The sequence below is a fragment of the Thunnus albacares genome, chromosome 11 (assembly GCF_914725855.1).
Source record: "Thunnus albacares chromosome 11, fThuAlb1.1, whole genome shotgun sequence".
Lineage (NCBI taxonomy): Eukaryota > Metazoa > Chordata > Actinopteri > Scombriformes > Scombridae > Thunnus > Thunnus albacares.
The window spans coordinates 28,206,234-28,233,457 of NC_058116.1; the positions used below are offsets into that span (position 1 = coordinate 28,206,234).

At 36.9% G+C, this 27,224-nt stretch overlaps 1 protein-coding gene across 4 annotated transcripts in view; it reads left to right on the forward strand.

Annotated features, from left to right (window-relative positions):
- Nucleotides 1–27,224, forward strand: part of LOC122992021 (inactive dipeptidyl peptidase 10-like) — a 49,400-nt gene that overhangs the window by 14,796 nt on the left and 7,380 nt on the right. For all 4 annotated transcript variants that reach the window (XR_006405964.1, XM_044365545.1, XM_044365546.1 and 1 more), the window contains exons 2-15: nt 10,139–10,191; nt 10,550–10,631; nt 12,408–12,528; nt 13,315–13,469; nt 16,573–16,670; nt 16,766–16,889; nt 16,985–17,023; nt 18,027–18,134; nt 18,542–18,633; nt 18,726–18,773; nt 21,910–22,031; nt 22,791–22,838; nt 23,443–23,541; nt 26,197–26,266. Coding sequence is in view for 3 of the 4 variants with exons in the window: in XM_044365545.1 (XP_044221480.1) it covers nt 10,139–10,191; nt 10,550–10,631; nt 12,408–12,528; nt 13,315–13,469; nt 16,573–16,670; nt 16,766–16,889; nt 16,985–17,023; nt 18,027–18,134; nt 18,542–18,633; nt 18,726–18,773; nt 21,910–22,031; nt 22,791–22,838; nt 23,443–23,541; nt 26,197–26,266 (1,259 nt within the window). In the remaining variant the exon portion in view is untranslated. The remainder of the gene's footprint in view (nt 1–10,138; nt 10,192–10,549; nt 10,632–12,407; nt 12,529–13,314; nt 13,470–16,572; nt 16,671–16,765; nt 16,890–16,984; nt 17,024–18,026; nt 18,135–18,541; nt 18,634–18,725; nt 18,774–21,909; nt 22,032–22,790; nt 22,839–23,442; nt 23,542–26,196; nt 26,267–27,224) is intronic.

Consider the following 27,224-nt stretch of genomic DNA (forward strand, 5'->3'; position numbering starts at 1 on the left):
TTTTTTTGTTTGTTTTTTTCAACAGCTGAACAACTTCATGGCACTAAATAACCATTTTGACGTCTTGCAGTCAGGATTTCGACCACACCACAGCACTGAGACTGTGCTGGTCTTCAGTGACATACACTTGAACACTGACAATGGCAAAATTTCAGTCTTACTATTACTGGATCTCAGTCGACCACAAAATATTACTAGTCAGACTGAAAAACTGGGTGAGACTTTCTGGCACAGTACTAACCTGGTTTGAATTTTATTTAAAGGACAGGGACTACTCTGTGTCTATAGGTAATTACACATCTGAGCGGACAAAAATGACATGCGGAGTTCCCCAAGGCTCCATTCTGGGGCCTCTTAAGTTCAACATCTAAATGCTCCCACTGGTTAAGATTATGGAAAATAACAAAATATGTTACCACAGTTATGCAGATGACACACAAATTTACATAACCATATCACCAGGGGACTATGGTCCAATACAAGCACTGAGTAGGTGCACTGAACAAATCAACTATTGGATGTGCCAGATTTTTTTTTTCAATTAAACAAGGATGAAACTGATGCAGTTGTTTTTGGAGCCAAGGAAGGATGATTAAAAGTCAGCACTTCAATCAGTAATGTTAAAAACCACAAACCAAGCCAGAAATCCTGGTGTAGTCATGGCCTCAGGCCTGAATTTCAACAGCCACATTAAGACAATTACAAAGTCAGCCTACTATCACCTGAAAAAAATATCAAGAATTAAAGGACTTATGTCTCAGCAGGATTTGGAAAAACGTCCATACATTTATCTTCAGTAGACTTGACTACTGTAACACTGTCTTTACAGGTCTCCCTAAAAATCAGACAGCTGCAGCTGATTCAGACGCTGCTGCTCAAGTCCTCACTAAGACTAAGAAAGTGGATCATATCACTCCAGTTCTCAGATCTTTACACTGGCTTTCTCATGTCAAAGAATTGATTTTAAAATACTGCTGTTGGTCTATAAAGCACTAAATGGTTCAGGGCCAAAATACATTTCTGACCTGCTGCCATGTTATGAACCATCCAGACCTCTCAGGTGGTCTGGAACAGGTCTGCTCTCTGTCCCCGGAGTAAAAACTAAACATAGAGAAGCAGCGTTCAGTTTTTATACTCTACATATCTGGACAAACTCCCAGAAAGCTTCAGGTCTGCTGCAACTCTCAGTTCTTTTAAATCACAGCTGAAGACTTTTCTGTTTGCCTTTTATTAAACCAAATTTGAGGGTTAATATCTAACACTGCACTGTAACTTTTATTCTCCTGTTTTATGTTATTCTATTTTAGCTTCTTTTATTTCCAAATTTAACACTTTTTAATTGTATTTAAATGTATTTCTACATTACCTCGTGCTGCCTTGCCTTGCCTTACAGTGAAGGGATCTGGTGGCTCTGTTATGCTTTGGGAGGCATTTTGCTGGCATGGTTTGGATCCACTTGTCCCAAACCATGGTGTTCATCCCTCCAGAAGAGTTCCAGAGACTTGTAGAATCAATTCCAAGGTTGAGGAACACCATTCTTCAAAAAGATATTCCCTCATTTAACGTCTTGATGATGGTGATGGATAGCGCTGTCTAACATGTCAATCCTAAATCTCCCATAGGTGTTCAATTGGGTTGAGATCTGATGACTACGAAGGCCATAGCATATGATTCACATCATTTTCATACTCATCAAACCATTCAGTGACTGCACACAATACATTTTAGCTTTTTTGTGGAATTTTACAATGTCTTCTGTCCAGTTAATGCATATTTTATGATGTTCTGATTGATTACTGCAGCTGGATTTCAAAATGTTATACAAAATATCCACTATTCTATATCCTATATCAAGCCTATCAGTAACTCTTTCTGTCCTCTGTGTTAATCTCATCACAGTTGAGATATGTGATCCAGCCATGCAGCAGAGATAAGGGACTGTGGCCTGTAAGGTGTGAATCTAAAGATAGAAACAGGCTGTGCACACAATCCTGGAAAAGTCATTAACATTGCAGGACAGAGAGGGCATTTGTTAGCTACCATCTGTAAAATGGAGAGTGATCACTTGTTAAATTCAGGCTACAAAGCACTTTGGTTAGGTGAGAGAGAGTGAGATTTTTATTAAATATTGAAAATGTAAACTAGTACTATCTTGAGATTCAAGCACGTGATTTTGAGTAGAGCTACAACAATTAGTTGATTAATCGTTTTTATAATCTTTTAAAGCAAAAATACCAAACATTTGCTGGTTCCGGTTTCTCAAATGTGAGAATGTGATGCTCTTGTTAGTAATACATTGATAGTAAATGGAATATCTTTGGACTGGACACAAAAATAGATATTTGAAGACATCACCTCTGTCAGGCTGTGGGAAAGAATAATAGCAATTTTTCAATATTTACTGATATTAACAAAACGACTAACCAGTCGATTGAGAAAATAATCCCCAGATTAATCAATGAAAAGAATCATCAGTTACATTTTGCAGATACATTCAGGATCAATATTTGCAGATATTTCAATATTTGCAGATATTTTCATTAAAAACTAACATAAAAAACTGCAATATTAAGTAACAGTATGAGCTGGGACAAGACAGCAGAGAGGACATAGAATCAGAAAAGGAGTGGGAAGCCACCAGTCCCAAAGAGCCTGTTGTTATTCATGTTTGAATGAGATGGACTGTCCATGTTGCCATCACATACTACTAACAACCTAAAACTGGGTTACTTGAATAATCAGGTTAACAACATTCCTGGAAACTAAGCCAGCAGCAAGTTAATAATTGAAGAACTTCTTACATCAGTGGAGTTCTGAATCAGCTTTAAATAATGTATTCTGCACAGTCCCACAGTGCATTTGTGGTGATGACATATACTGTAGTCCTAATTAATCATCACTTTATTTGAATGTGATCTCAGCTCTCAAGCTCCTTCAGTATTTTCTCTAGACAATACAGAAACATTGCTACACTTCACTTAGTTCGAATACATTGCAAATTAGTACCAAACTTTGTAAAATATTATGTGTATATATACATTAAAGCAGTGATTTTATATAGCTATGATTTAAAGAAAAATAGCAGACAGTGCGTAGATTTGGCAACATCAATATTTCTGTATTTAATGTAATTGGGACAGCCCATGTAAAATAATACGCCTAGAAGTGCATTCTGCTATAATCCTCTTCATGAGCAAATTAATGCAGATGAATGAATGCATTAATGTGCTTCAAGGAGGATTATCAGAGTTTAAAATCACAATTACAATAAAATCTCTGCTTAATTGATGATTTTCATAATAATTTGCTTCCCTTTTGTTTTCTAGTAGATACAACTCATTGAATAAGTGACTTGATTTATATAAATAAATGTCACAGGGAATCTGCCCACTCTGACTTCAGCCCTGGAGGACTACAGTTTCATGCTGACTGCGTACTGGCAGAAACAAGTACGAGATGCAGTAAATAAAGGGATATTTAGTGTTGGTCACATAAGTGTACCTTCATCCCATGTGCCCTGTTCTCCACAACTCCCCATTGGTTTTGCGAGAAAAGAGACTGGCAGCTGTGACTTTGTTGTGCTGAAGAAACTGTATGAGGCTTTTATGTTTCACGCAAGTAGTTATAACAGGGAATGTAACACCGTTCGTTTATCACATTAGAAACCCATTTGCTGCTCCTGTGTCCAATATCACAGAAATGTCTTTTTGCAAAGCACACTACGTATCTTCCCTGCTGGTACATTTTATAATTCCATGGTTGCTGGAACCTCTGGGTGCCAGTGAACTAAGCAGGCTTGATAATGAGCTCTGTGTGGCTGATGGGATTGAGAAAGCAGAGTTTGGAGGTGCTATCTCCTCCCTAGATGGACGGAGCAGATGTGTTCATCATCAAAGTGACAACCTGAATCTATGGAGAGTAATGGCCTGCCCCTGCACCACTGTCTCACGTTGTCTTATGAATTTATCATAATCATACTGGCTCTGCGTCAAAGGTTTTCATAGGTCTTATTCTGTTTTTTTTACGGTCGGTAGACTTCTCTACAGATTTCAAAGGGCATTCTTTTTTATTGAGGTGCTGATTATTGCAGCTGTATCCACATTCTTCTTGCTTTTCACATCATTATATGGTCAATTAAGGACTCTCAAACATCTCAGAACTTCACGGACTGATTGATGAATAAATGCTTTGGTGGTGAACCGTGAAGAAACAAACTCTCTGGTCTTGGACTCAGATCGGTTTACACGAGCACTTCTTTATTAGCATGATGACATGGAGAAAAGCATCACACATAAAATCAGGTCAGGGTGGAGGACATCTTTTCTGCCTTACAGAAAGACTCTGTCTACTCTCATATCAAAGACTGGCACTAGGGGGCCTTGAAAGTGGCTTTAGGTTCTTATCAAAAAGAACCAGGAGCCACAACTAAGGAGAAAGCAACGTGTGTTTGTTCCATGCCTTCTGAAACATGTTAGATAAATCTTAAATAAACCCTAACATCACATATATCACATAAGCAAAGCATAAACATACTGTATGGTAGCACAGGTAAATTCCCCCACACTGATCAAGATCTGTCACAACAAGCAAACTGTATTGTGCTTGCTGGTGTAAAATCTAAAAAAAAACAGCTTCCTATGTAAATTCCTAAACTTAAACTGACTAGCTGATCAGTGTGTGAAAAAAGTATACTACCTTGACTGTTGCGCTACAACAGTAAGGGGAATAGGCACAAAACATTTTGAATGATGCCTTCAAAGGCCAAAGTCTCAATTATCACATATTACTTGAGAATTATGCTGAGTGTTATGTATCTTCTGTCTTCTACAAAAATTTGAGCTCCGACAAATGAGATTTGAACACAACCCATGTAACCTAATCCTAAATAACCCTAACCCAACCAATATTTGTACCAATCTCAAACGATCAACATAATGTTAACAGGTTTTTTTGATAAAAAGTGAAAGAGATGGATATTGGGGATACCTGACTTGATGAAAGTGGCAATCGCCAACTTTAAACTGTACATGCGTTGTCGGCTAGCTGCACAGCAGTTGTAGAGTTGATGATGAACAGTGGTGAATCTTAATTGGTTAGTATTTATAGTTTATATGTTTCAAACATCATGGAATTAAAAAAATCTTTACTGAACTGATGGATAAATTATCAATAGACTGAGGTTGTTTGAAGTCAAGCGTCTCTTTAATTCAAACAGAACATATGTTGCAGACACGGAGAGTCCGCAGTCTCCGTGAAGAATTCTGACAAGACAAAGGAAGGTCACTAGTATATATTGACGGCCTTGATGCCCTTGGGAGGCACCTTTAGTTGTTTACAGATTCCTTCTAACAGACCTAGACAAAGCTTTACAGAGCTTTCCCTTCCACATGATGACCATGATGTCCATATGACTATCATAGTGTTCCCCTCAAGGCCCTGCTGCCAAATATATACATACATATGACCATACTTACTTAACTAATACATGGATTTTTCTATCATGGACAAAACTAGCATTAGTCAGTTGGAGATTTAGTGTTTCGCTACAAACACTAAACAAAGTGCATCTGGTGCCTATGCATAATTGTATGTTGCAGTTCCAATGCTATTGTGATGTCCATGTCAAATGAATGTCAGTAAATAAGATATATTTAAATTTCAGGCATTGTTTTAAGGTGTTTTTTTAGCTCATTTGCAATCATTCCTCAGACATGACAACATTTTATCAAACAAAATTTAGGCAAAAATGCCTCCGAAAAGTGGAAATAAGAAATCAGGTCCTGTTTAAACACTTAACAAAGTGTCAGTAACTGCTGAGCTTAATAATAAGAATGTTCTGTAATCAATCTAATATTTTGTTAGTTGCAGGAAACTTAATGTGTAGCCAGAATCAATAAACTATAATGGGATGTTCATACTACAAGCGACATAGCTACAAAATGGCCAAGAGTGACCATTTTGCCGAGTCGCTGTTGAAGTGTTGCTCAAGCACTTGTTGATGTAGTTATGTTGTCATGGGCTTGTGTAGCAAATAAACATGATTTAGTATTATTAAATGGCTACCACAGCTAGCCATTGTGCATTTAAAAATATACATTACATACCTGGCACCCCTGCAATAGCTGCCACCCTCTGCCATACTGCTTTTTTTGTTATTGTCACGGTAAATGAGTCAGCTTCTCTTCCATTTATTTAGACAGAACGGAACAAGAATTATGGGGAGATAGAAGGGGAGTGGAAATGGTGAAACAAAAACATATAATTGATTGATGTTTACCGCATCATTGGAGCGCAATAAGTGTCGGGCGTCAGTTTGTGGTGGTGGTAGGGGGGCTGAATTTGCCCTTTTTTTTTTCTGTAACCAACAAACTGACAAGGATTTGTAGAACGCAACACCATGAATGCTGTGTCTGAAAGTGACTTTTACCCATTTCTTTTGATTCATTCAGAAACATCATTAGAGATCAAGTACTGGACATCTCCTCCAGATTTTAAGATGTGTATATAAAACGCTCTACTTTGAATAATAATTTCTGTCTAATAGTTTTGCACAAAATAACAGTTAAATAGTTTTAATCTCGTTAAAATCCATAAAATAGCATCTCCTTCTCCCTCATTTAAAAATCCCAGAATCTATGAATATGCAAATATATCTCATTTCAAACATTTTCCTGCTGGACACAAGATGTCTCTTAAAGTCCATTCTCAGTGTTTGTGCACTGGAGGCTTCAAGTCTCCAGTTGAATACTGGACAACGATTGGCTCCAAACTAAATTCAGATTATGGGTGAACGGAGAAACTTTTTTTCTTTTAGCAAATGAATGTGAAAACAAACTCTGCACATGTATCATTCTTAGTCATAGTTCAAGCATCTATCTGATGTAACAATAATCAAAACACATTTTTGAGTCAAACTGTAGCTGAAATTTTAAATATGTCTATTTTTTGAGCTCCTTCCCATTTTTAGTGCCTACCCTTTTAAGGGAAATATCACTGCACTCTGACATTTAGAACATAATTCATACACCTTTTTTTCCATTTCCCAGACACATATTTTAATGGTTTACTCATGTCCTCCATCTTAATCTTCCAATGCCACATTTGAACCACAGTCACAGATTCTTAGTATTTGTTATAACTGTCATACTGATACCAGATAAGTGAGGTAAACAGCATAAGGAGAAAAGCACCAAGTGTCATGTTGTATTTAAATTTAAATGCCATCTGTTACTGTCATGAGAATGTGGTAAACACCACCCATTTGGTATTCTAAAATGGATAAAGCAAATTTCAGGGATTATTAACTAGTGCCTTGTAACACAGTCTGCTGAGAATGCCACAATTAAACACACCTCTACTGTCTAAAACAGTCTGTTACTCTCCCCACATCACCAAACATCCTCCCCTCTCATGTGTCAACCATCGCTGACAGCTTTATCAAGGACTCATCACAGAGCTGTCACCTATGAGTGGTGTCTGCTGAATACTGTTGACATCTTTTTGTGAAGGAGTAGAAGAAGAGGAGTCAAGTCACAACTCCATTTCATTTTTTTTTTTTTTTCCCTCCTGGAGAATTCTCTTTTGTGTAGTGAAGAGGAAAGTCCAAATTAGGAGTGAAGGCAGGGTGCGGAGTAGATCAGCCAAGCAGACCATATCGTGCACAATTGATCTTCTATTTAGGGGAATGAAGTGGCTCTAGAGTATTTGTCTGGAGTGAGCTTACTGTAATATTGTTATGCTAATATTCCAGCTGATAGGCATGCGGAGACACTCAGGTATTGAACCATAATCTCAATGAATCATACAACAAAAGCTTTGTGAGTGGATATTATGTGATCATTTCATCACGCATCCAGTAATGGAAATTATTAGAAGCTCAAAAATGGGGAAGTGTAGCTTAAAATGTGGCACCACAGAATGGAAATAATATTAACAGTACAATGCACTTGTTTGTTGTTCTTCATCACCGACCATGTGGCAAAACACAGCTTCAACACCGTCGTTAAGTTTGCGGATGACATCATCATCATCGGCCTGATCACTGGTCTGATCTGGCCTGATCAGAGCAACAGCCTCCATCTCAGTGTCTGCAAGACCAAGGAGGAGATGGTTCTGGATTTCAGGAGGGTACAGGAAGCACACACCCCTACTTACATCCTGTGGAGAGAGTCAGCAGCTTCAGGTTCCTCGGGGTCCACATCAGCATACTTGAAGTGGTCACCTGAGTTAGGGGTGAGGATGGCAAACTCTTCTTCCTCAGGAGACTGAAGAGGTTCGGCATGGACAGGAGGATACTCTGCAACTTGTACAGATGCACCGTTGAGAGCGTCCTCTCTGGCTGCATCACGGCCTAGTATGGGAGCAGCTCCAAGCAGGACTGCGAAGCCCCTGCAGAGAGTCATCAGAGCTGCTTAGAACATCACCAAGTCTGAACTGCTACCCATGCAGGACCTCTACATCAAGAGGAGCATGAGGAAAATTTAAAAAATCATCAAGGACCCCAACCACTCCAGCTATGGACTCTCATCACTGCTACCATCAGGCACATCCAGCAGACTGGAGGTGAAGTGGTCAGCTGAAGGGGTTAGTATTGACTCAGAGTGTCTGACGCTCTGAGGGCGGAGTTGAAAAGTTTGATGGCCACAGGCAGGAATGACTTCCTGTGGTGCATCTTGATGGAATGAGTCTCGCACTGAATGTACTCCTGTGCTTGACCAGCACATCATAGATTGGGTAGGAGACATTGTCCAAGATGACACGTAACTTGGACAGCATCCTCCTGTCTGACACCACCACTAAGAGAGTCCAGCTCCACCCCCACAATGTCACTGGCCTTGAGGATCAGTTTGTTGAGTCTGCTACCCTCGACCTGCTGCCCCAGCACACAATAACAAACGGGAGAGCAGTGGCCACCACATACTCATAAAACAACACTCTAAGACATCCTCAGAGTTGTCTGGCAGATGCTGAAGGACCTCAGCCTCCTCAGAAAGAAGAGACGTCTCTGGCCCTGAGAGGGCTTCAGTGTTTGTTATTAATGTACACTCTCAGATACTTGTAGTCCTCCACAATGTCAACACTGATTTGTCTCTCTTATCCTTCTCTTCTCTTTCTCTTCCCTCTTCTTTTTTTCAAATGATTGTAAATATGTATCATACTGTATACTTGAATTGGAACTTGAGCTTGAAGAAGCCAAATTTCTCTGCCTTCAGTGTTGCCACTGTGTTCCAATAAAAGCTCTTGAATCTCTTGAGTTTGGCTCTCAGGTACTTGCAAAATATAATACTGATATATATGATAAATAATGACTTAATATTAACCATAATCTCAAATTATACAGTATAAACAAATCAAAACAAACTACATATCTAGCTTGTTTTTATTTTCAACAAGGTTTTAGTTGGAGTTTTTGCACAGCAAATTAGTAGTAGATTATCTGTTTTGAATTTAAAATTTTTTATTCTAATATGAATAATTCAATTGAACATTCAGACACAGTTTAAAATTCTTTATAATTTATAATGATAGATTTTTTACTAAGATAAAATATTTAAATATAGTGTACTTACAGCAGTCAGGCTGCAACCAGAAGTTAAAGGAATACTCAGACATTTTGTGAAATATACTTGTTTTCTGTCTGTTTTTATCTGTGTTCAGTAAATTAGATAATTTGGTCCAGAACATTTTAGCCTAATTTAGCACAAAGACATGCTAGCTTCCATTAAATGAGATGAAATATGTCTTACAACAGCTGCAAAATGCTCTTCATTAAGTGTTGTGTCTTTTAGTGATCAAACTAACCACCAAAGTTTCCAAGATATACACGCGTTTATTCAAAAATCCAACCATAATCCAATTGTTCATAAGAATTTGCACTCTTTAATTTATACAAATTTGTCCCAAACGAGAAAAAGGAAACAATTAGAAGTGACAAAAATTCCTACCAATTATCTGTTTTTCACATTTTTGAAATACATCACAAAATATAATCACTAAATAACTTTTAGAATGTTTTGAATTGTATGTCTTGCATATTGTTATCATATATATCTTTTTTTTTCTTTTTACTTGAACAAGCACTGATAATGTATTTATTGAAGTTCAACTTGAACTTGTTTCCTTGTGTTTGGGTTTTTAGGTGTACCAGCACTCTTTCTTGGCATCATACCTGATCTACAACTTGTATACAAGGTGAGTAAACAAAAAAAAAAAATCAACATAAATCATCAATCAAAACTTACCTGATGAAAAAGCTTCTTTTTAATTTCATGGTCACTGGTCCTGTAACCAGGTCTGTCACATACAACTTGAACATTTTTTTTTTTTTAAGATTTGTATGAGATCTATGACAGTTCAGTTATATGACCGTAAACCATCATATGTGGAAGAATTCACAGCATGTTTGTAGTTAAAGTCACTTTAGATGCAGTTTAACTCAAAATGACTTGAACTGACTGTAAATTTACAGCGATCGTATCTGTTCTGAGATTTGAAAGCTGATGTAAAAGCTGCTCTGATGTGTAAAACTCTGTCAATGTCCTTGGACCAGAGAGGTACGAGAGTTGAATCCTCCAGAGGTGTCGGATTCAGTCCTCCAGTTTGCCTCGTGGGGCGTTCATGGTCAGCAGCTGGTAAGTCGTTTTTAATGAGACAAATCAAGGTGACTCGAACAGTTGAGGGTTGAATTTTCCATCATTTACTCCATGAAACAGTATTGGATAATTTAACCACAGATTAAAATGTAGTTTTTATGAGTGAGATGTTTTTATTTACATATTTTCTCTTAATCACCCAAGCAAATCAGTAAACAACAACATAACCTGAATATAATTTACACATTACCTACAGAATCTTTATTTTATTCAGTCTGTAGTTGCTGATTCTGCCAAGAAAATCCACATAATAAATATCTCTTCATAAGCACAGTTCATGTTGGCCCATAATTCTTCTTGTCTCAGTAAATATTAGTTTTTCTACAGCACTGAGTTGAACAAAAACATGAATAATATCCACATAAGAAGGCACATTATATATAATATACTGTATGTGTGTAAATTAATAATACAGCTACAGTTTCAAAATATGAAAATGCACAAATCATCCAAAAGTAATGCTTTGGAAATGTGGGATTATGCTTCATTTTAAAGCTCGTTTTAGTCCCGTCACACATTTCAAAACTTTGATTTACATTTGTGCATATGTAGGAAATATTTACAAAGGTATCAGGAATTTTACCTTTGCAAGGAATATTTACAAAGTCAAGGAACAACTGTAGAGCTTAGTTGTTCAGTTTGTTAATTGACAAAAAATAATCTGCAACAATTTAAATAACTGAGTGAGTATTTTTTCCTGTAAAGACCACAAATATTATCTGGGTCCAGCTTTTCTCTGTTGTACATGACTGTAATTATGATATAATGTAATATCTGTGGGCTTTGGGCTGTTGTTGTTTGAATGAATCAAATACATACTTGGTTAGAGGGAAATTGTTGCTTTACTGCCATTTTATAGACTGAAAAATGAAATGATGAAGGGAGAGCAGATTAATGGCAATGAAAATAATAATTATTTCCAGCCCTGAACAACTGCACTTTAGATTCAATTCTGACTCTTGTCATTTAAAATGGAGAGGACCTGCTACATGCAGAAAGGTGAAAATCAATATTTAATTTAATGTCATTATGTTATGTATAATTCATTGAATTCATAGCATCCCCTCTGAATAATTGCACTGAGTAATTAGTCCATTATTTTCTCCAGTGTAGACAATGAAAGTAATTAACCATTTGATAGCATATTTATCACATTTCCTCAGTATTTATACGTTTCCTTAGAGGAACCTGTTCTCCCAGAAGCCCTTGAAGCACTGCTGACAGTAGCAGTGTTCATTACTCATGAGCACTCCTGCATATTTGTCTGTGTTACATTAGTGATGAGCCACTCCGCAATATGTTTTATCAATTAGCATGTTAGCATGTGCAACCAGCTGACCAGGATTTCTCAATTTGTTATATCACCTCAGTCCTATAATAATAATAATAATAATAATAATAATAATAATAATAATAATAATAATAATAATAATAATAATAGTGCTGTCATTTCAAGACTAGTGGAAAAAATCTTGTAGGTTGCAGAAATGTAAATATTTGAAATTTCTATGTGTAATCTTTAAATGCAGTCTGAACTATAGTGGAAATGTTTAAATGAGCTGATGTTATCTATCAGTGTTGCTTTGCATATTGCCTTGCGATTATGTAGTGTGTAGGTGTATACATGTTCTTAAGTGCGTACTGTGTGTGTGTGTATATGGAATTAACTATATATATATTCTTATACAGTATTTATTATGTTTGGAGGCTTTGTTTTCAAATCAAAACCTATATATTTTCTTTTTATCCTACCAGATATACATATTTGAAAACAACATTTACTACCAAACGGATGTTCAGAGCAGCTCGTGGAGGCTCACGTCTTCTGGACAGGAGGGGATCATCTTTAACGGCATCGGAGACTGGCTGTATGAGGGTAAGAAAAACCTTGAATGAATCTAGCTGAAAAGAAGTATTCAATATCTGGCATTCTGCAAGAAAACCACAGCATGTGACATTTGCTCAAATGCATTATACAAGCTAAATATATGTTTACTTGACAAGGACGTCTAGCGGCTGTGTGAATTTTGACTATTATCCGACCGCGAGCTTTACCAAATAGTTTGAAACCTGAGGTGGTAGGTCATGAATCACATACAACATGTATCTGGAAATGTATGATTTTAAAATGCAATGTACTTTCTCTGTTGTGCTTTACTGCTGAAGTCTGATAAATCTGCCTTTGTGAGTCTTGTCTCCTTGGAATGTGTGCTGCTGTTAAGGCTTTGTAATGCACATTTTACTATTATATGAATTATTATACTATAGTTATAATTGTCATACTATTATATGAAGGTATGGTACATTACCTTTAAATGTTTATAGCAGCACTTTTAAAGTATCCTTTAAAAGTGCATTGAGTGATGGTTGATGTATGTTAGGGGTTACTGTGGGTCATGTTTTCACTTGGCACATCGTGTACATCACATTCTGAGCAGTACATATTATTTGCATAAATCAATCAATCAACTGTCAATCATTCACTTAGCTCATTATTTAACCAGCCATTACTTTACATATTAACTATCCATCCTATCCTTATTCATCCTACAAACTGATGACCTAAAGTTAAATTGATAATAAAAACATACATAAACAAGGAAGCAAATAAAATGTTGCAGTTAATAAGCTTGAGTCACACTCTCTTCTCTTGGTTTTCCAGAGGAGGTGTTGCACACTCAAGTGGCTCACTGGTGGTCACCAGACAGCTCCAGACTGGCCTACCTCACCATCAACGACTCCCTGGTCCCTAACATGCTCCTGCCTCGCTTCACAGGCTCTCTCTACCCCAGGGGGAAGGAGTACCCTTACCCAAAGGTGGGACTTACAGTACCCAAACTAAAATAAAGTTTAAAATGAAGCTGGTTACAAAATATGGCATCACTGATGCAGTGATTTTAATTGAGTTTTTAGTAAATTGATGCAGATCATTCCAGTTAATGGGACCTTTTAAAACAAGTTCAAACATTAAGTCAAAAATAACATACCTTAATTATACCATTCATACCTTTTTTTTTATGTCAGTATTTTATTGAGACTTTTATGACATTCTGCATCCTCTGATGGTAATGATAACACTGCCCAGAAAAACTGTGAATTTTACCAGCAAAATAATAGGCACTAAGCAAGATGATCTTAGTGACGTCTGCAAAACACGTTCCCTCTCAAAAACTGAAAACCCCTTGTTTGGTGAGCTTCAGTCACTCCTATCAGGGTAACATCTTTGGGCTCGCAGTTGTAACAGAGCAACAAATTCCTTTATTATCCCATCAGCCATTGCACTCTTTAACACACAAACAGGATGCAGCACAACTTTGAATCTTTGTACATAATAAGCTCTGCTGTGTAGTTTACTAAGGATGTTTGCAATGTGTGGACTATGTCTTGGACTGCCTGCTGATTGTTTCTCTTTCTTCTTAGTGTGTGTGTTTTTATTGTGTATGTTATATTTTTGTGCACACACTGCAAACCAATTCCCCTCTGGGATAGTAATAATGTTAACCTTAATCTTAATATTGCACTTTTGTTTCATTAGATAAAGAAAAGAACTAGAATCCTGGTCAGCCTCAGATTGATCACTGATCACATAAAGAGCTGTCTCAGTACAACAGTGCTAAAACCCAGTTCTTCTGTTGAAATAAGACTATTCCCAACATCCTTTAGTTTACTAGAGACTGTACAACAGCCCCTACCACCTGAATCTATCGTAACCTGCGAGAGGATGCACCTCCCTTTACTGCAGCTTTATTGTATCAAACCAGTGCTATGAATAATACAACCGCTGCTGTAGCCTATCCATGAAGGTTAGTGAATCTATTTCTTCTTTAATTCATGTCCCTTTTGAAGAGGGGTGGCTGTAGGGATCTGTGGCACTGGGAGGGAAAGGAATGATGATGTGCTTTAATTCCCGTCCCTTGATGTGGATGTTTAGAGTATCAAATACGTCTTAGATGGAAGATGAGTTGTGGAAAATTGGTGGTAGGAGGGTTATAAAGTAGAGCCCCGTTTGTTGGTTCAGACTCCTAGATGGGGGGGGGGGGGGGGGGGGGGGGGGGGGGTTAAGGCCTCATAGGAAAGAATCAAATTAATGAAGCACCGTGTTTGATCTTAGCTTTGCCCACACGGTGTATAAAGATGTATACACATACACACTGATTCTGTTGCTTATATCACTGAGTGGGGTCAGTGCTGTAACAGTATCTCTACCCTACAAAATACCCACTCAGTTTTACTATCACAGCAATATCCAGATTCACTGTGACATATTACAGCCTGGACAATACTTGATTATTGAGGCCAGTTCATATATGTGAGAATTACAAGAATAAGAGTCTACAGCCACACTAGCGGCTCTGTGAGGCTGTAGGCAGAGTGGTGCTTTGAGTTAAATGTTAATGGAAACATTATCGCAATGACAATGTTAACATGATATTAAAAGGGTAATTTTTTTTTTTTTTACCATTTTCACTGTCTTAGTTCACCAATTTGCTAATTAGCATTAAACCCAAAGTACAGCTGAAACTGGTGGCAGTGACATTAGTTTAAGTTTTCTAAATATTGATGTTATTATAATTAATCCTGAGGGAAACATGAATATCTGCATGTCAACCCATCTGACAGCTGTTGAGACATCAAATCAAACTGGCTGATGTATCATTATTAGATACTTATTAGATACGCATTTTTGGTAAATATCTCTCAAATTCAGGGAGACAGCAATGTTTTAGAGTTCATTTTTTACAGTGCATTTGATTAAGAAATTTAATTATAAATAATACCAATTAAATTAAAAAAATGAATTAGAAAACTGCAATTACTACAATTTACTACACTGAAATGTTAGTACATATCTGCTAACATGTATATAAACTAATATCTTCTTGGTATGCCATATTACATGATCACAACTGGCTTGACTACTTAGTTCTGATTAACCAGAAAATGCATTTTGGGATTTATTATTTCTATCAAAGTCCATCTGACATCACCTATAGATAATTAGTAATAGTTTATTGCTGGATTTCTACAGATCTTAACTAACTTCGATTAGAAACATGGAACATTTTTCTGATAAATTCTTGAATTTACTTGGAAACAACAACTTTTTGTTTTTGTGTGGTAACTGAACAAAAGTCGTCTTTTGGGATGTTTGTTTGTTAACAGTTTGGCTTTTTTATTGTTGCAGTGAAGCTTGTAAATAAGTAGGATTATAATAAAATAATTTAGATTTGTGTCATATTAATTACCAATTGCTGAACATGTAATCATGGTAAGATATTGGAATAGTGATGCTCATCTATACAATTGTTACCAATTACTACATGTTCTGTATATTAATAGTTGTGGTACGTACATACATAAAGAGAAAGAAAGAAAAAACTATCCACCATTTAGCATTAGTATTGGTTTCATCCATCAGATTGCTCCTGTTGTGTAATATGCAGCACAGAGCCTTTCAAAGAAGCTGTTTTAGCTCCCAAAGAACAGAAAATGAAGTATTGTAGATGACAGGAATAATATACAGTTTTTAAAATAAGCGAGCATTAATGTGGAATAGATACTGTCATCTTCATGATAGGTTGCTCTTTTTTTTTTGTTTTTTTTTTAGATTTCCTTTGTCATGGAGACTAATGAGCTCTATTTTTGAGGGAGGTTTAAGCAAGGAAAATGACTGACTTGCCCCAGGGCCTGCATTATAGTTCACTCTCTATTTGTTTCATGTTCTCATTATATTCTCTGTTTAACTCCTACTGTCATTGCTCAGTATGACGTGCGTATACAGTACAAATAGAAAACAAGTGCGGCACGTTGCTCAGAGCTCGTTGTTATCATTACAGTGCATGCAGTGCATCATGGACATTACATCACATTGTGTTTGTTCTGTGAATTAAACTGTATATCTGCACTGTCTTTGATCCAGATGGGTCAAATCAATCCCACCGTCAGACTTTATGTCGTCAATCTAGATGGAAGCTCCCAAACAACTGAGCTGAGACCTCCTGATAGTTTTGAAAAGAGGTAAAAATTTCAGATAATAATGATAATAATAATAACATCTTATTGTTCCAGTCTGCTTATATTGGTTATTTTGCTCTCTTCTTTGGTTTCCCTAGTGAGTACTACATCACTATGGTCAAATGGGTGACTCAGGAGAAGCTGACTGTGCGTTGGGTGAATCGAGCTCAAAACATGTCAATCCTTTCGCTGTGTGATGTCACAACAGAGGGCTGCACAAAGGTAAGAAACTTGCAGGTGGATAATTGTATTCCAAGTAAATATACATAAGTTTTGTGGACTGACTCTCTCTCTCTCTCTCTCTCTCTCTAATTTAGAAACACGTGATGACATCAGAGAAGTGGCTTGATCGTCAGGTGAGTGCTTCGGTCCAAGAAGGCTTCATTATCTTTGAAATGCCGGTGTGTTTATAATCTTCACATAAAAGCCGGTAATTAAATAATAGTCGGATCTCAAATAATAGCCAGATGAGCACAGAGAAGCCAATTACAAATATAGGGCAGGCAAAAAAAAAAAAAAAAAAAACATTAATTGGGGTGGAATTACCTGGTACTCAAATGGTTCATGCGAGAAATTCAGCACTGTGTATATTTCAAAAGCACTACTTCTATTAGTACAAAACCAGAATCACTCACTAATCTGCAGCTCTGACTTTCTCTTTTTAACCTCTAATCACTTCTACTTTGCTGTTTTTTTGGGGGGTTTTTTTTTGATCATTGCTATGCTACCGCCAATGAAACCCAACACTTCCTGCTAATGTTTTTAATTGAAAGCCTAAAAAAGAAGAAAGGGAAGGATTATACTCTTTGAGCTGCTGGAAGGCTTTGAATGTGAAACATCAGTGCAGGAAGAGTTTTAGAATTCGCATTGATGCTAGCTCAACAAAGAAACATAGCAAAGTAGAAGTGATAGGAAGCAATTAATGAGTAAAAAAACTCAAAGAACAGCCACCACCCAACGTGGTGAAGTATGACATGACTGTTGTACTGTTTGAACCGGTGCTATTGAATTGCATATTATACTCAATTTATCCTAAAAAGAAAAAAAAAAAAAAGCGCAAACGTTTAACAGTAGCCAACATCAGTAGCAATTTAAAACCGGACCGGATCAGAAAACAGGAAGCTTTCTTGTTATATAACCACCAACGCTAGAAAACAATCTGTTGGCTTTTTTGAACTTCATTGGAAACTATTAGCCGAAATGCCTCAGATCCATTTTCCATTTATCCTACCAATATTGTCAAAGCACATAACTCTTATGTTATGTGCTTCAGTCTTCTTTTCTGTTGTTGTTCTACATGGCAAAAAATATATCCATGCACTGTAAAAACATCCTCGCTGTTTGTGTTTTTTTTCCTAGAATGAGGAACCAGTATTTTCCAAGGACTGCACGATATTCTTCATCACTATGCCTTTAAAACAAGGTGGTCGCGGATCATTCAACCACATCACCATGATCTCCAACCAAGTAAAACTATTACAAACTTGTATCAAAAATTAATTTTACATTTAGGTAGGTGTGTGAAACCTCTGGTGTGTATGTGTGTGTAGTCTTTTCTTTTCATCTGTCCTGCCTTTTAATAAATGCCTTCCAATTATTCATAGCGCTCATGCAATTCCATTTTGAAATCTCATTTTGAATTATATTCTAACTCTATTCCCTAAAACACTGGGGAATTAAGAATACATTGAATAAATTAAGGAGAGTACAGTCTTGTACAATAGAGGCACCGGCGTCTGTGCCAGATTAATTCAGTTTCTGCAGAGATAATAAGAACAAAAGTTTTAGAGTGAAAGGAAGTAAAAACCCCTTTAAGACAACGTGAGGTCATGTTTACATGCTTTCTCCGCTCTGTTCTGTCTCATGCTTCCCAGTCCGAAGGTCAAGAGGTCAACCTCCGTCACCTGACCTCAGGAAGCTGGGAGGTCTCTCAGATTCTAGCCTATGATGAGAGCACAAACTCAGTGTGAGTATGAGGTTCATTACAGCACTGACACCATACAATCCGATGGAGTGAGAAACAGCTGTGGAATAACAGGTGAACTTTCTGTTTTCCAGTTATTTCCTAAGCACAGAGGATGGCGCAACACAACGGCAACTGTACAGGTACCATATGGATTTCACTTTAAGTTAGTAAAATAAAGAAAACATCATCATTTTGCCAAGATTTAAATGAGAAGATCAATAAATCTAAGGCTATAGCCAGCAGCCTGTTAGCTTAACTTAGCCTTTCCAAAGGTAACACAATCCACCTACCTTCTACAACCTCTAATTAACAATTAATGTTTTAATTTCCTGTTATTGAAATGTTGTTGTTTACCTTCGCTACAGTAGTGTTACCTCATACAAAGTGCGCTAACTTTACTGTATGGGTATGTGAGCTATGTGCTTCAAAAGTAGCCAACAGTGCATCTGCATCTGTTTCCTATTGACGCACCTCAACTCTCCAGAAAAGCAGCACTTTCATCACATTCACTCCCAGGAATGAAGGCTACTCAGCTTTGACTGCTACTCCTGTCTGTGATGCGTTAAATACCGCAACATGATATTTAAAACTTTTTACTGTAAATTTGCAGTAATTAACTGGCAGCACTTTCTTACATTGTAATCCTAAGATACAGTATTACTAGAAACAAATATGCAGTTTGTTACTGTATTCTTGTAAAGTTACAACACAATACTGGTCACAGTTTTGTCAATAAATTACTGCATATTCACAGTATGTAAACTGTATTTGAATCTACAGTGTGTATCCTGTGTTTAATGATCACTAAAGAATGTTACTCTGCCACTACTACTACTACTACTACTACTACTAATAGTAATAAAAAGACAAAGGGACAATATTCATTATGCAGTTCCTTTTCAAATCTTTATTAAAATAAAAGCATGTCACCAGTGCAACAGAAGCAAAACTAGACCTGAATAAATCTTAACTTTCTGCCTGTTTACTTCTTTCCTTTGTTTCATTCTTTCAAAAGATCTGCAGTTTTTAATTTAAATGACAGTGCATACAATATTTGGTAATTTACTGTGACAATTTTGTCTTTGTGAGAAAGGAACAAGCTCCTCTCAGGATTAATGTCAATGCAGGTTCTGAAAAACAACGTAGAACCACAAAAATACCTTTCTGTCAGATTACATCAATCTATGAATGCGACATTTCAAGCAAAAGTCTGTTCAATACAAAGTAGTGATGCAAGATATTGAACCATAGGTCACATTTTACTAAGTAGGTATGTATCAATTCACACCAATGATCAAGTTAAAAAGAAGAATGTGGTGGAAAGGAAACATTATCAGCCATATCAGTATTATTAGAGGCAGCAGTAATGTTTGCAGTTGTTGTTGTTGTTGTGTCAGAGACACTAGTGGTTACAAGGTTACTGGACAATAGCGACGTGTGAAGAATAGTCAATCAGGTCAAGCTGTGTGGTGCAGTATGTGTGAAAAAGCTCTTACCTCTGAATGAATTCCAGTGTGCACGTTGCATCCTGTTGATACTGAAGGTTGACGTCGTAGGAGGAAGAGAAGACTACAAGCTACAAAGTCCGTCACATAGCACCTGTTTTTCTATGCTCATCATCGATCACTGGTTTGTCCATGTCAATGGACCTGAAAAAATATTATAGATTAGATAAAGTTCTAGAAAAGTCTTTGCCAATGTAGAAAACATAAAGCACTAGACTTACTACCTCTCTACATTAATATAGTTAAATTATCTCCCAGCAAAAGCAACAGTGTTGTTTCAATGTTAATGTAAACTGAGACAAAATGCTGATATGCTAATTTTAGCTAGCTGGAACAAGCTTTGTTATAACACCGTTCTAAATGGCAGAAAATTCAACTGGAGAAAGCCTCACAATTATTTTTTACTCCCTTGACAAGGAGAATGGTATGCCCTTTCCCAACATTATGACCCTTTTAAGGCAGAATAAAAAGTGACTTAATGTTATTCCATACAAGTTGCTTTATCATTGCAGCTCTGGACATCTGTGATGAAAGGCTGAGCAGGTTGTAGTGTAGCTGTGCCTTTGTGGTGACAGAGACCGGCTGGCAGATGTGCTCCAAAGTTGAAATCAACAAAAATAAAATACACGCTGTAAAAACAAACTTTTGCAAGAAAATATAAAGATATTATTACGTCGGTTAGTTTTTTATAGATCCCACCTTCCCAAGATGCTCGGTTGTTTGCAGTAAAGTATACAGAACAGATTTACATTGTGAGGAGGTCGGTGGAGTTTTACAGCTATTGTCAAGTACAGCAGAGAAAAGCAGATGAGTGATTGAAGAGGAAAATATGATTAGGATTGAAAAGTATCCTATTATCACATATATTGATATTGTTAGTCTATAAAATATCATAATAGTAGATAATAGTGATCATGATTCCACAGAGCCCAAGGTCTTCAAATGACTTGCTTTGTCAGTCCAAAAGATATTTAATTTACAACAAAAAAAAACTGAAAAAAGAGCAAATCATCACATTTGAGAAGCCAGAACCAGAAAATAACTGATAATGCCAGTTAATTTTTCAATTAACTGCACGTTTCAGGCCGAAGGACAGAGGAGGAAAATAGTGACTTCCTAAAGTCTCCACTGGTTGCCTGGCAACCTCACAGTGACAATAAGATAACAGTCCAGCACATAACCCTTTGTATTAAAACCATGACTCCTCATTTTTACACTTCAGTTTTTGTTTGCATTAAACAAAGCAGGTAAAATGTGTTAATTTGCTTTAGAGGTGCTGGTGGATTTGTTTTACTCCTGTTTCTAGTCTTTATGCTATGCTAAGCTAACTGGCTGCTGGCTGTAGCATCATGTTTACCGTACAGACATCAGAGTGGTTTCGATCTTCTCATCTAACTCTCAGCAAAAAAGTGAACAAGCATATTTCCCACATTGTCACACCAGTCCTTTAAAAGTCCTTATAAAAAGCCTCAAAAATATTGATAAAATAGTGAATTATTTTATGTCTGTTTAGAGAAGAGAATGTTTTATTCATGCCATTTTAACAACATATAATAGTGATATAAATATAACAAATGACTAAAAACACTGTAAGTAAGCAAACTGAGTTAGTCTTGTGAATATTTATTATTTCACTACATTTCATTTTGGCACATTTTTATTTAGTCTTCCACCTGTTGGCCAGAAACAGATTGTATCTCAAATACTGGAAATCTTCCCAAAGCAATTCCTGTTGTCATCAGACACGTTTCTTGTTATTCTCCTCAAACAGGGTCTCAACCGTGGATCCATTTCATAAAGAATGTCTCACCTGCTCGCTCTTCAAATCACAGTGCACGTACTATGACGCCTCGCTCAGCCCGAACTATCAACATGTTCTTCTCAACTGCAGAGGTAACATCTCATTATGACCGAGACAGCTTCATCCTGACTGAGAGGTTAATGGCAGGGTTCATCAGTTTGATGCTACAGTATCATGAAATGTTGAGAGGCTGCATGTGTTAAGTTGCTTTCACTCTTTTTCACAGCTCTATATTTAAATCTAGGCTTTGCTCATTGTTATTTTTGACACCGTTTTGTCTCTAAAACGTTGTCAGAAATATGATTTGAGTATTCAATAACCGTTGTATCATAATGATGTTTACTTTGAGAGGTCTCAATCTTGATCTTCTATGTGTAATGAGTTGAGTCAAAGTATGAAATGTGGAAAAAACAAGCACACTATTACACACTGATATATTTATTTCTTTTCCAGTATAAGAGTGTCAGTCTACTACACAGTGTCTGTAACTCATGTAGGGAAAACAGAACTGGAAGAAAACTCTATAGCTGTCGGTCTATTATCACATAAACTGTAACAAGAATTAGAGAATTCACGTATAAGATTTACGATACTAGTCCCTGCCTTTAGTAGGCTGGACTCCTTTAATAAGCTTTTCTTGGATGTGCAATCAGACATGTATTACTTAAATTAAGGATGAAAATATCTACTGTATTTACTATCACAATTTTTTAAACTTTTATAGTATTGTATTTTTTGTTTTTATATGCTTCCTTTTCTTTTTTCTTCTTTAGCCTCTTAAGACTCAGTGTCTCTTCAGTTTTCCTGTGTTAATGTGTTATAAAGTTGCTTCGCTTGACCTTTTTTCCCAGGTCCTGGAATACCCAAAACTACTCTTCACCAATTAAATGATTTATATGGTAAGTTTTCACTCAGTTGCATCTGGTGTATGTTATCATCATGTTTGGGTAGAAGTTCGATTTTCTGGAGTGCAAGTGTCCCTTCAGTGGCTGAAAAGTCAATGAAAAGTGCACTAATGTTTGGAGATTGAGTCACTACAATTAAATCATTAAGGTCAAATTCAGAGCTTTACTTAAGACTGAAAAAAGCCGAACATGAGGATGCAATTAAGGTTAAAGCATTAAGTGTTTGAAATGCTGGTGAGTGTACATCAGAGGCACTTAGAGCAGAGTCTGGGGACACTGCAGTAGGTAAATGAGCATCTTCTCCTCTCCTCCAGGCCTGCAGATTGATGTATGCTGATTAATCCACTTTTCATCATATCACATTTTTACTCACCGTACAATTTGACCTTGATTTGTCGAAACGTCTTTGTGCACTTTACAGTGTGTGACTTTCAAATGTGACTGTTTTCACAGTAATTCTCAGTGGTTAATGCGTTTCAGGACATTGAAATGAATTAGTTATGCAGGATTTGATGTAGTTTATGTTATGTATATTTGTTGCTAGTGTGAATTTTCCTCTAATTTAAGTAATTGTTGTTCTTCTTCTGTCACCAAACAGACCACAAGACTCTGGAAAGGAACACAGTATTAAGACATGCTCTGATTAACAGGAAAATACCCAAGTGGGAAAAAAGAACTATGCAAATCAACAACTTTGGTATGACATTGCAATCATCTCTATTAATGAGCAAAATGTCTTGTGATGATAATCTTCCTCTAACTGTAATATTAACTGACTACATTTTGCCCTTAAAGTTATAATCCTTAATATTTAAATACTGGTTAATTTGGCGACACCTGTGGTCACTGGTGGCCACGTTCATGTCATATCAGAGTCATCGTAATTACAAGTTTCCGACTTGTAAATAGCATTCACGTCAACCTCCAAGTCATAATTACGAGTGGGAAAACTGGGATATTTCTGAAAGCTCAGATCAGACTTGGTGCTTAATAATATGGAAGACGCCTCATATCAGACAAAATACATTGTTCAATGTCATTTAACCCAAATTTAATGGATATAATGTAACTGTATCAATGGACAGTATTCATATACCCTCATATGACCAACTCAGTTATCATACAGCCTCCCTGGGTTGTCAGATGACATGAACACTCACAAATCCTTAACATGATAATCTTTACGATCCTTCCCATCCGACATAGCGTGCACATGGTCCATTGTTGCAGCAGGGGTGCTGCATTGGCCAATCAAACGTGAACACTGTATTTAAACTGTTTACATTGCGATCGTTGTGGCAAAAGATAAATAACTTCCCAAGAATTATAAAATCCTCTCTGTGAGTGTTATAAGACTTTACATGCATGAATATGTTACTGCAGTTTTCAACGTCCCTCCTCAATGTTTTAACCCAGGGCTGTTTTTGGTCTGAATCCCAGCTAATATTACAACAGTCACGCCTTGAGCATCTACTCCGCTAGAAATACAGAAAAGCATATCCAGATAGCCCAAATCTGGCCCACAACCAACACTTTCAGCACTTTCATCCAGCCCACATCCTGCGTGGAATGATGGCACTTGGGTGGTCTGATCCTGTTTCCCAGATCTGGGCCACAAGCAACAATGTCCTACGACAACCAAGAGCAAACCAAATAAACCAGAACTGGCCCACATCCAGAATACACAAACCTGAGAGCACCGCATCTTTACCAAAAAGGGCCCACATTTGATTTGGGATATTTGGGCCATATTTGTTATTTTAAATGTAGGTCATGTCAGGCTCACATCCATTTTGTCCAGGCCAGAAGAAGAAGGCATGCATCATCGCTTGAAGGGGCCCACTTCCGTATGCTATCCGGGTACAGATGTGTTTACAGTTCAGCCGAGCAAACTCACATTGCTGTTCCTGTGACCTCTTGACACAATAAAAGCCACCCTGTGTGTCAGCTGTTGGGGGGGAATGAACAGTAAACAGTGACAGAAACGCTGGATTACACGCTGCACATAGAATCTAGTGCAGGAATAGCAGACTCCACCACTTAGAAACTACTTTATAGAAAGGTAATTACTGAATGTAAATATATTGAATGGTAAACAGTATCAAACAAACAAACAGTATCAAAAACCAGGTGTGATTTCATGAAAATCTTAAGGGTTATAACTTTAAGCTTTGCCTGTATCATCATCATCACCAATATCTCCATATTTACAATGATAAATAACTCACTCATTGTCTCCTTGCTTAGTTAACGAGTGGTAGTCATGGAGTTGATGGTTAACATTCAGTTGTACAGACATGCCTATGAACGGGACAGTTAAGTGTGCTAAAACCAGAGTGGCAGACAACACAACTGAGTGAACAGGTGCAGAGCTTTTTGAGGTGATTATGAAACGACGCTGGAATCAAAAATGCAGCAGTATATTCGGTTTCAATTAGAAGGGACGGCTCACCATATGGCTTCCTGTCTCTGATCCACGTTCACTCTTAGAGTCAATGTGATACATATATAAGGCCTTTTGAACAGGAACACAGTCAGATTTAATCAAAAGTTGAATGTAAATAAAATCACAGGCTTAACTTTCACATAAACTTCCATGTTTATTTCAGGTTGAAGGATTTTCATGGAAGCTGCCTTATTTTTAGTCATTAAGGTCGTTGTACACATGCAGTAGAGTCAAGGGCAACTAGACTTGCAGTGTAGCCTTCGAGACATTTTGGCACTCATTTAAAAGGCTTCATCTTCAGTTCTCAAACTCTTTATAGGGTCTGATAAGTGATACTTTCACTTATCCTCTATTGACAGCGCTGTTCTGACATATCTGCCCCGCTGGTTCACATCAGTTAACACCTCTAACAATGATCCCAAGACTGCCTCTTCATTTCAGCAACTTTCACATCACATCAGTGTGAATCACTCACATTGGTTTAAAAAAAAAAAAAAAAAAAAAAAACTTCCTAGCACTAAGGCCTCTTGGGTGAATCTCTGAAAATATTTCCAAGACTATACAGCAAGTCCAACTGTCTTTAACTCTCTACTGTGAGATATATGAAACCATTTAAATATCTAAAGCAAAAGTATTGACACCAATAACTAAGAAATAGCAGTTGTCTGTGTTGCTTCTCCCTTCTGTTTGATATGACTCATTAACACAGACATTTTTTTTTATTAAGCTGTTGTGCTGCACTGTTGGGCTTTGATGTAGTCAGAAGGATAGATGTACATGCAGTCTGTGAACTGAATGTTAAACTGTGAGTTACTGTAGAAACAAATGTAGCAGGAAATGTATTATTGACTACAAAATGACAAAATGTATAAAATCATGAAATTCTGTTGTCGACTTGTTTTGCAGAACTTCATCTGGAATTAATCTTCCCAATAGATTTTGATGAAACAATGGAGCACCCACTGTTACTGATCCTGTATGTAAATGTATTTACTTTCTGTTTAAAGGAACATTTCTTAATACATGTTTATATTGTGACATTTAAAATATTAAAACTGCAATATTCAAGTTCTGTAAAATAAGCTAGTGCTAGCATGAGGCTCAAAAGCAAACCACAATGCTAACTAATGCTAGTTTGGAGCTTCCGTACAAGAGGAGTAGTAGGCTAAAAGTGTGTTTTACGTATTGATTGACAGCTGTTAGATCCCACCCCTGACATTGGCCTCGTCTGATTGGTTAGAAGGGTGAGGCTTGCATAAAAAACTACAGAAGGCAATATCTCTGTAGTGCTGCCAGGTTGTTCAATGAGCATTGGTCACAGAGACCTTTGACAACAACTCTTTAACATTAAGATATGCTTTTGAGCATATTTCAGCTAAATATATATGAAAAAACAATCATAATGTAGCTTTAAACAATGCAGAATGATTTGCAGAATGTGTCTAATTTATTTACTAAGGTGTGTATGCTTGAGAAGTCTGCATGTGTGTTTTTATTTATTGTGTTTTTTCATAGATTTTTCTTATTGTGATGTTGTTGTTTGTTGTTGTTGCTGCAGCAATTCCCTTTGTCCAGGACTAATTTCTCCTGAGAGAGACAATAAAGTGACCTTGACCTTGATTCAACAATCTATTAAATGAAAAAGCAAAGAAACTAATTTTTGGAAATTGTTCAGCATATTTGTGCCTTAAACCAGTGGTTCCCAACCTTAGCTAGAGACCTCCACAAGGGATGCCAAGATAAATTTGAGGGTTCACAAAATAATAGTTTAAAAAAACGTATTGCTTAAGGCTTATTTTTTATGACTCCTGTTTGATCTTTAGTTTTTGTTTTGTAAATTACTTCTTCAGGATTCTAGAAATGATTCTAATAACACAAGGGGAAAAAATCAGTCAGTAGTTGTAGTACAGTAGCTAATAACTGGTAGATAAAGA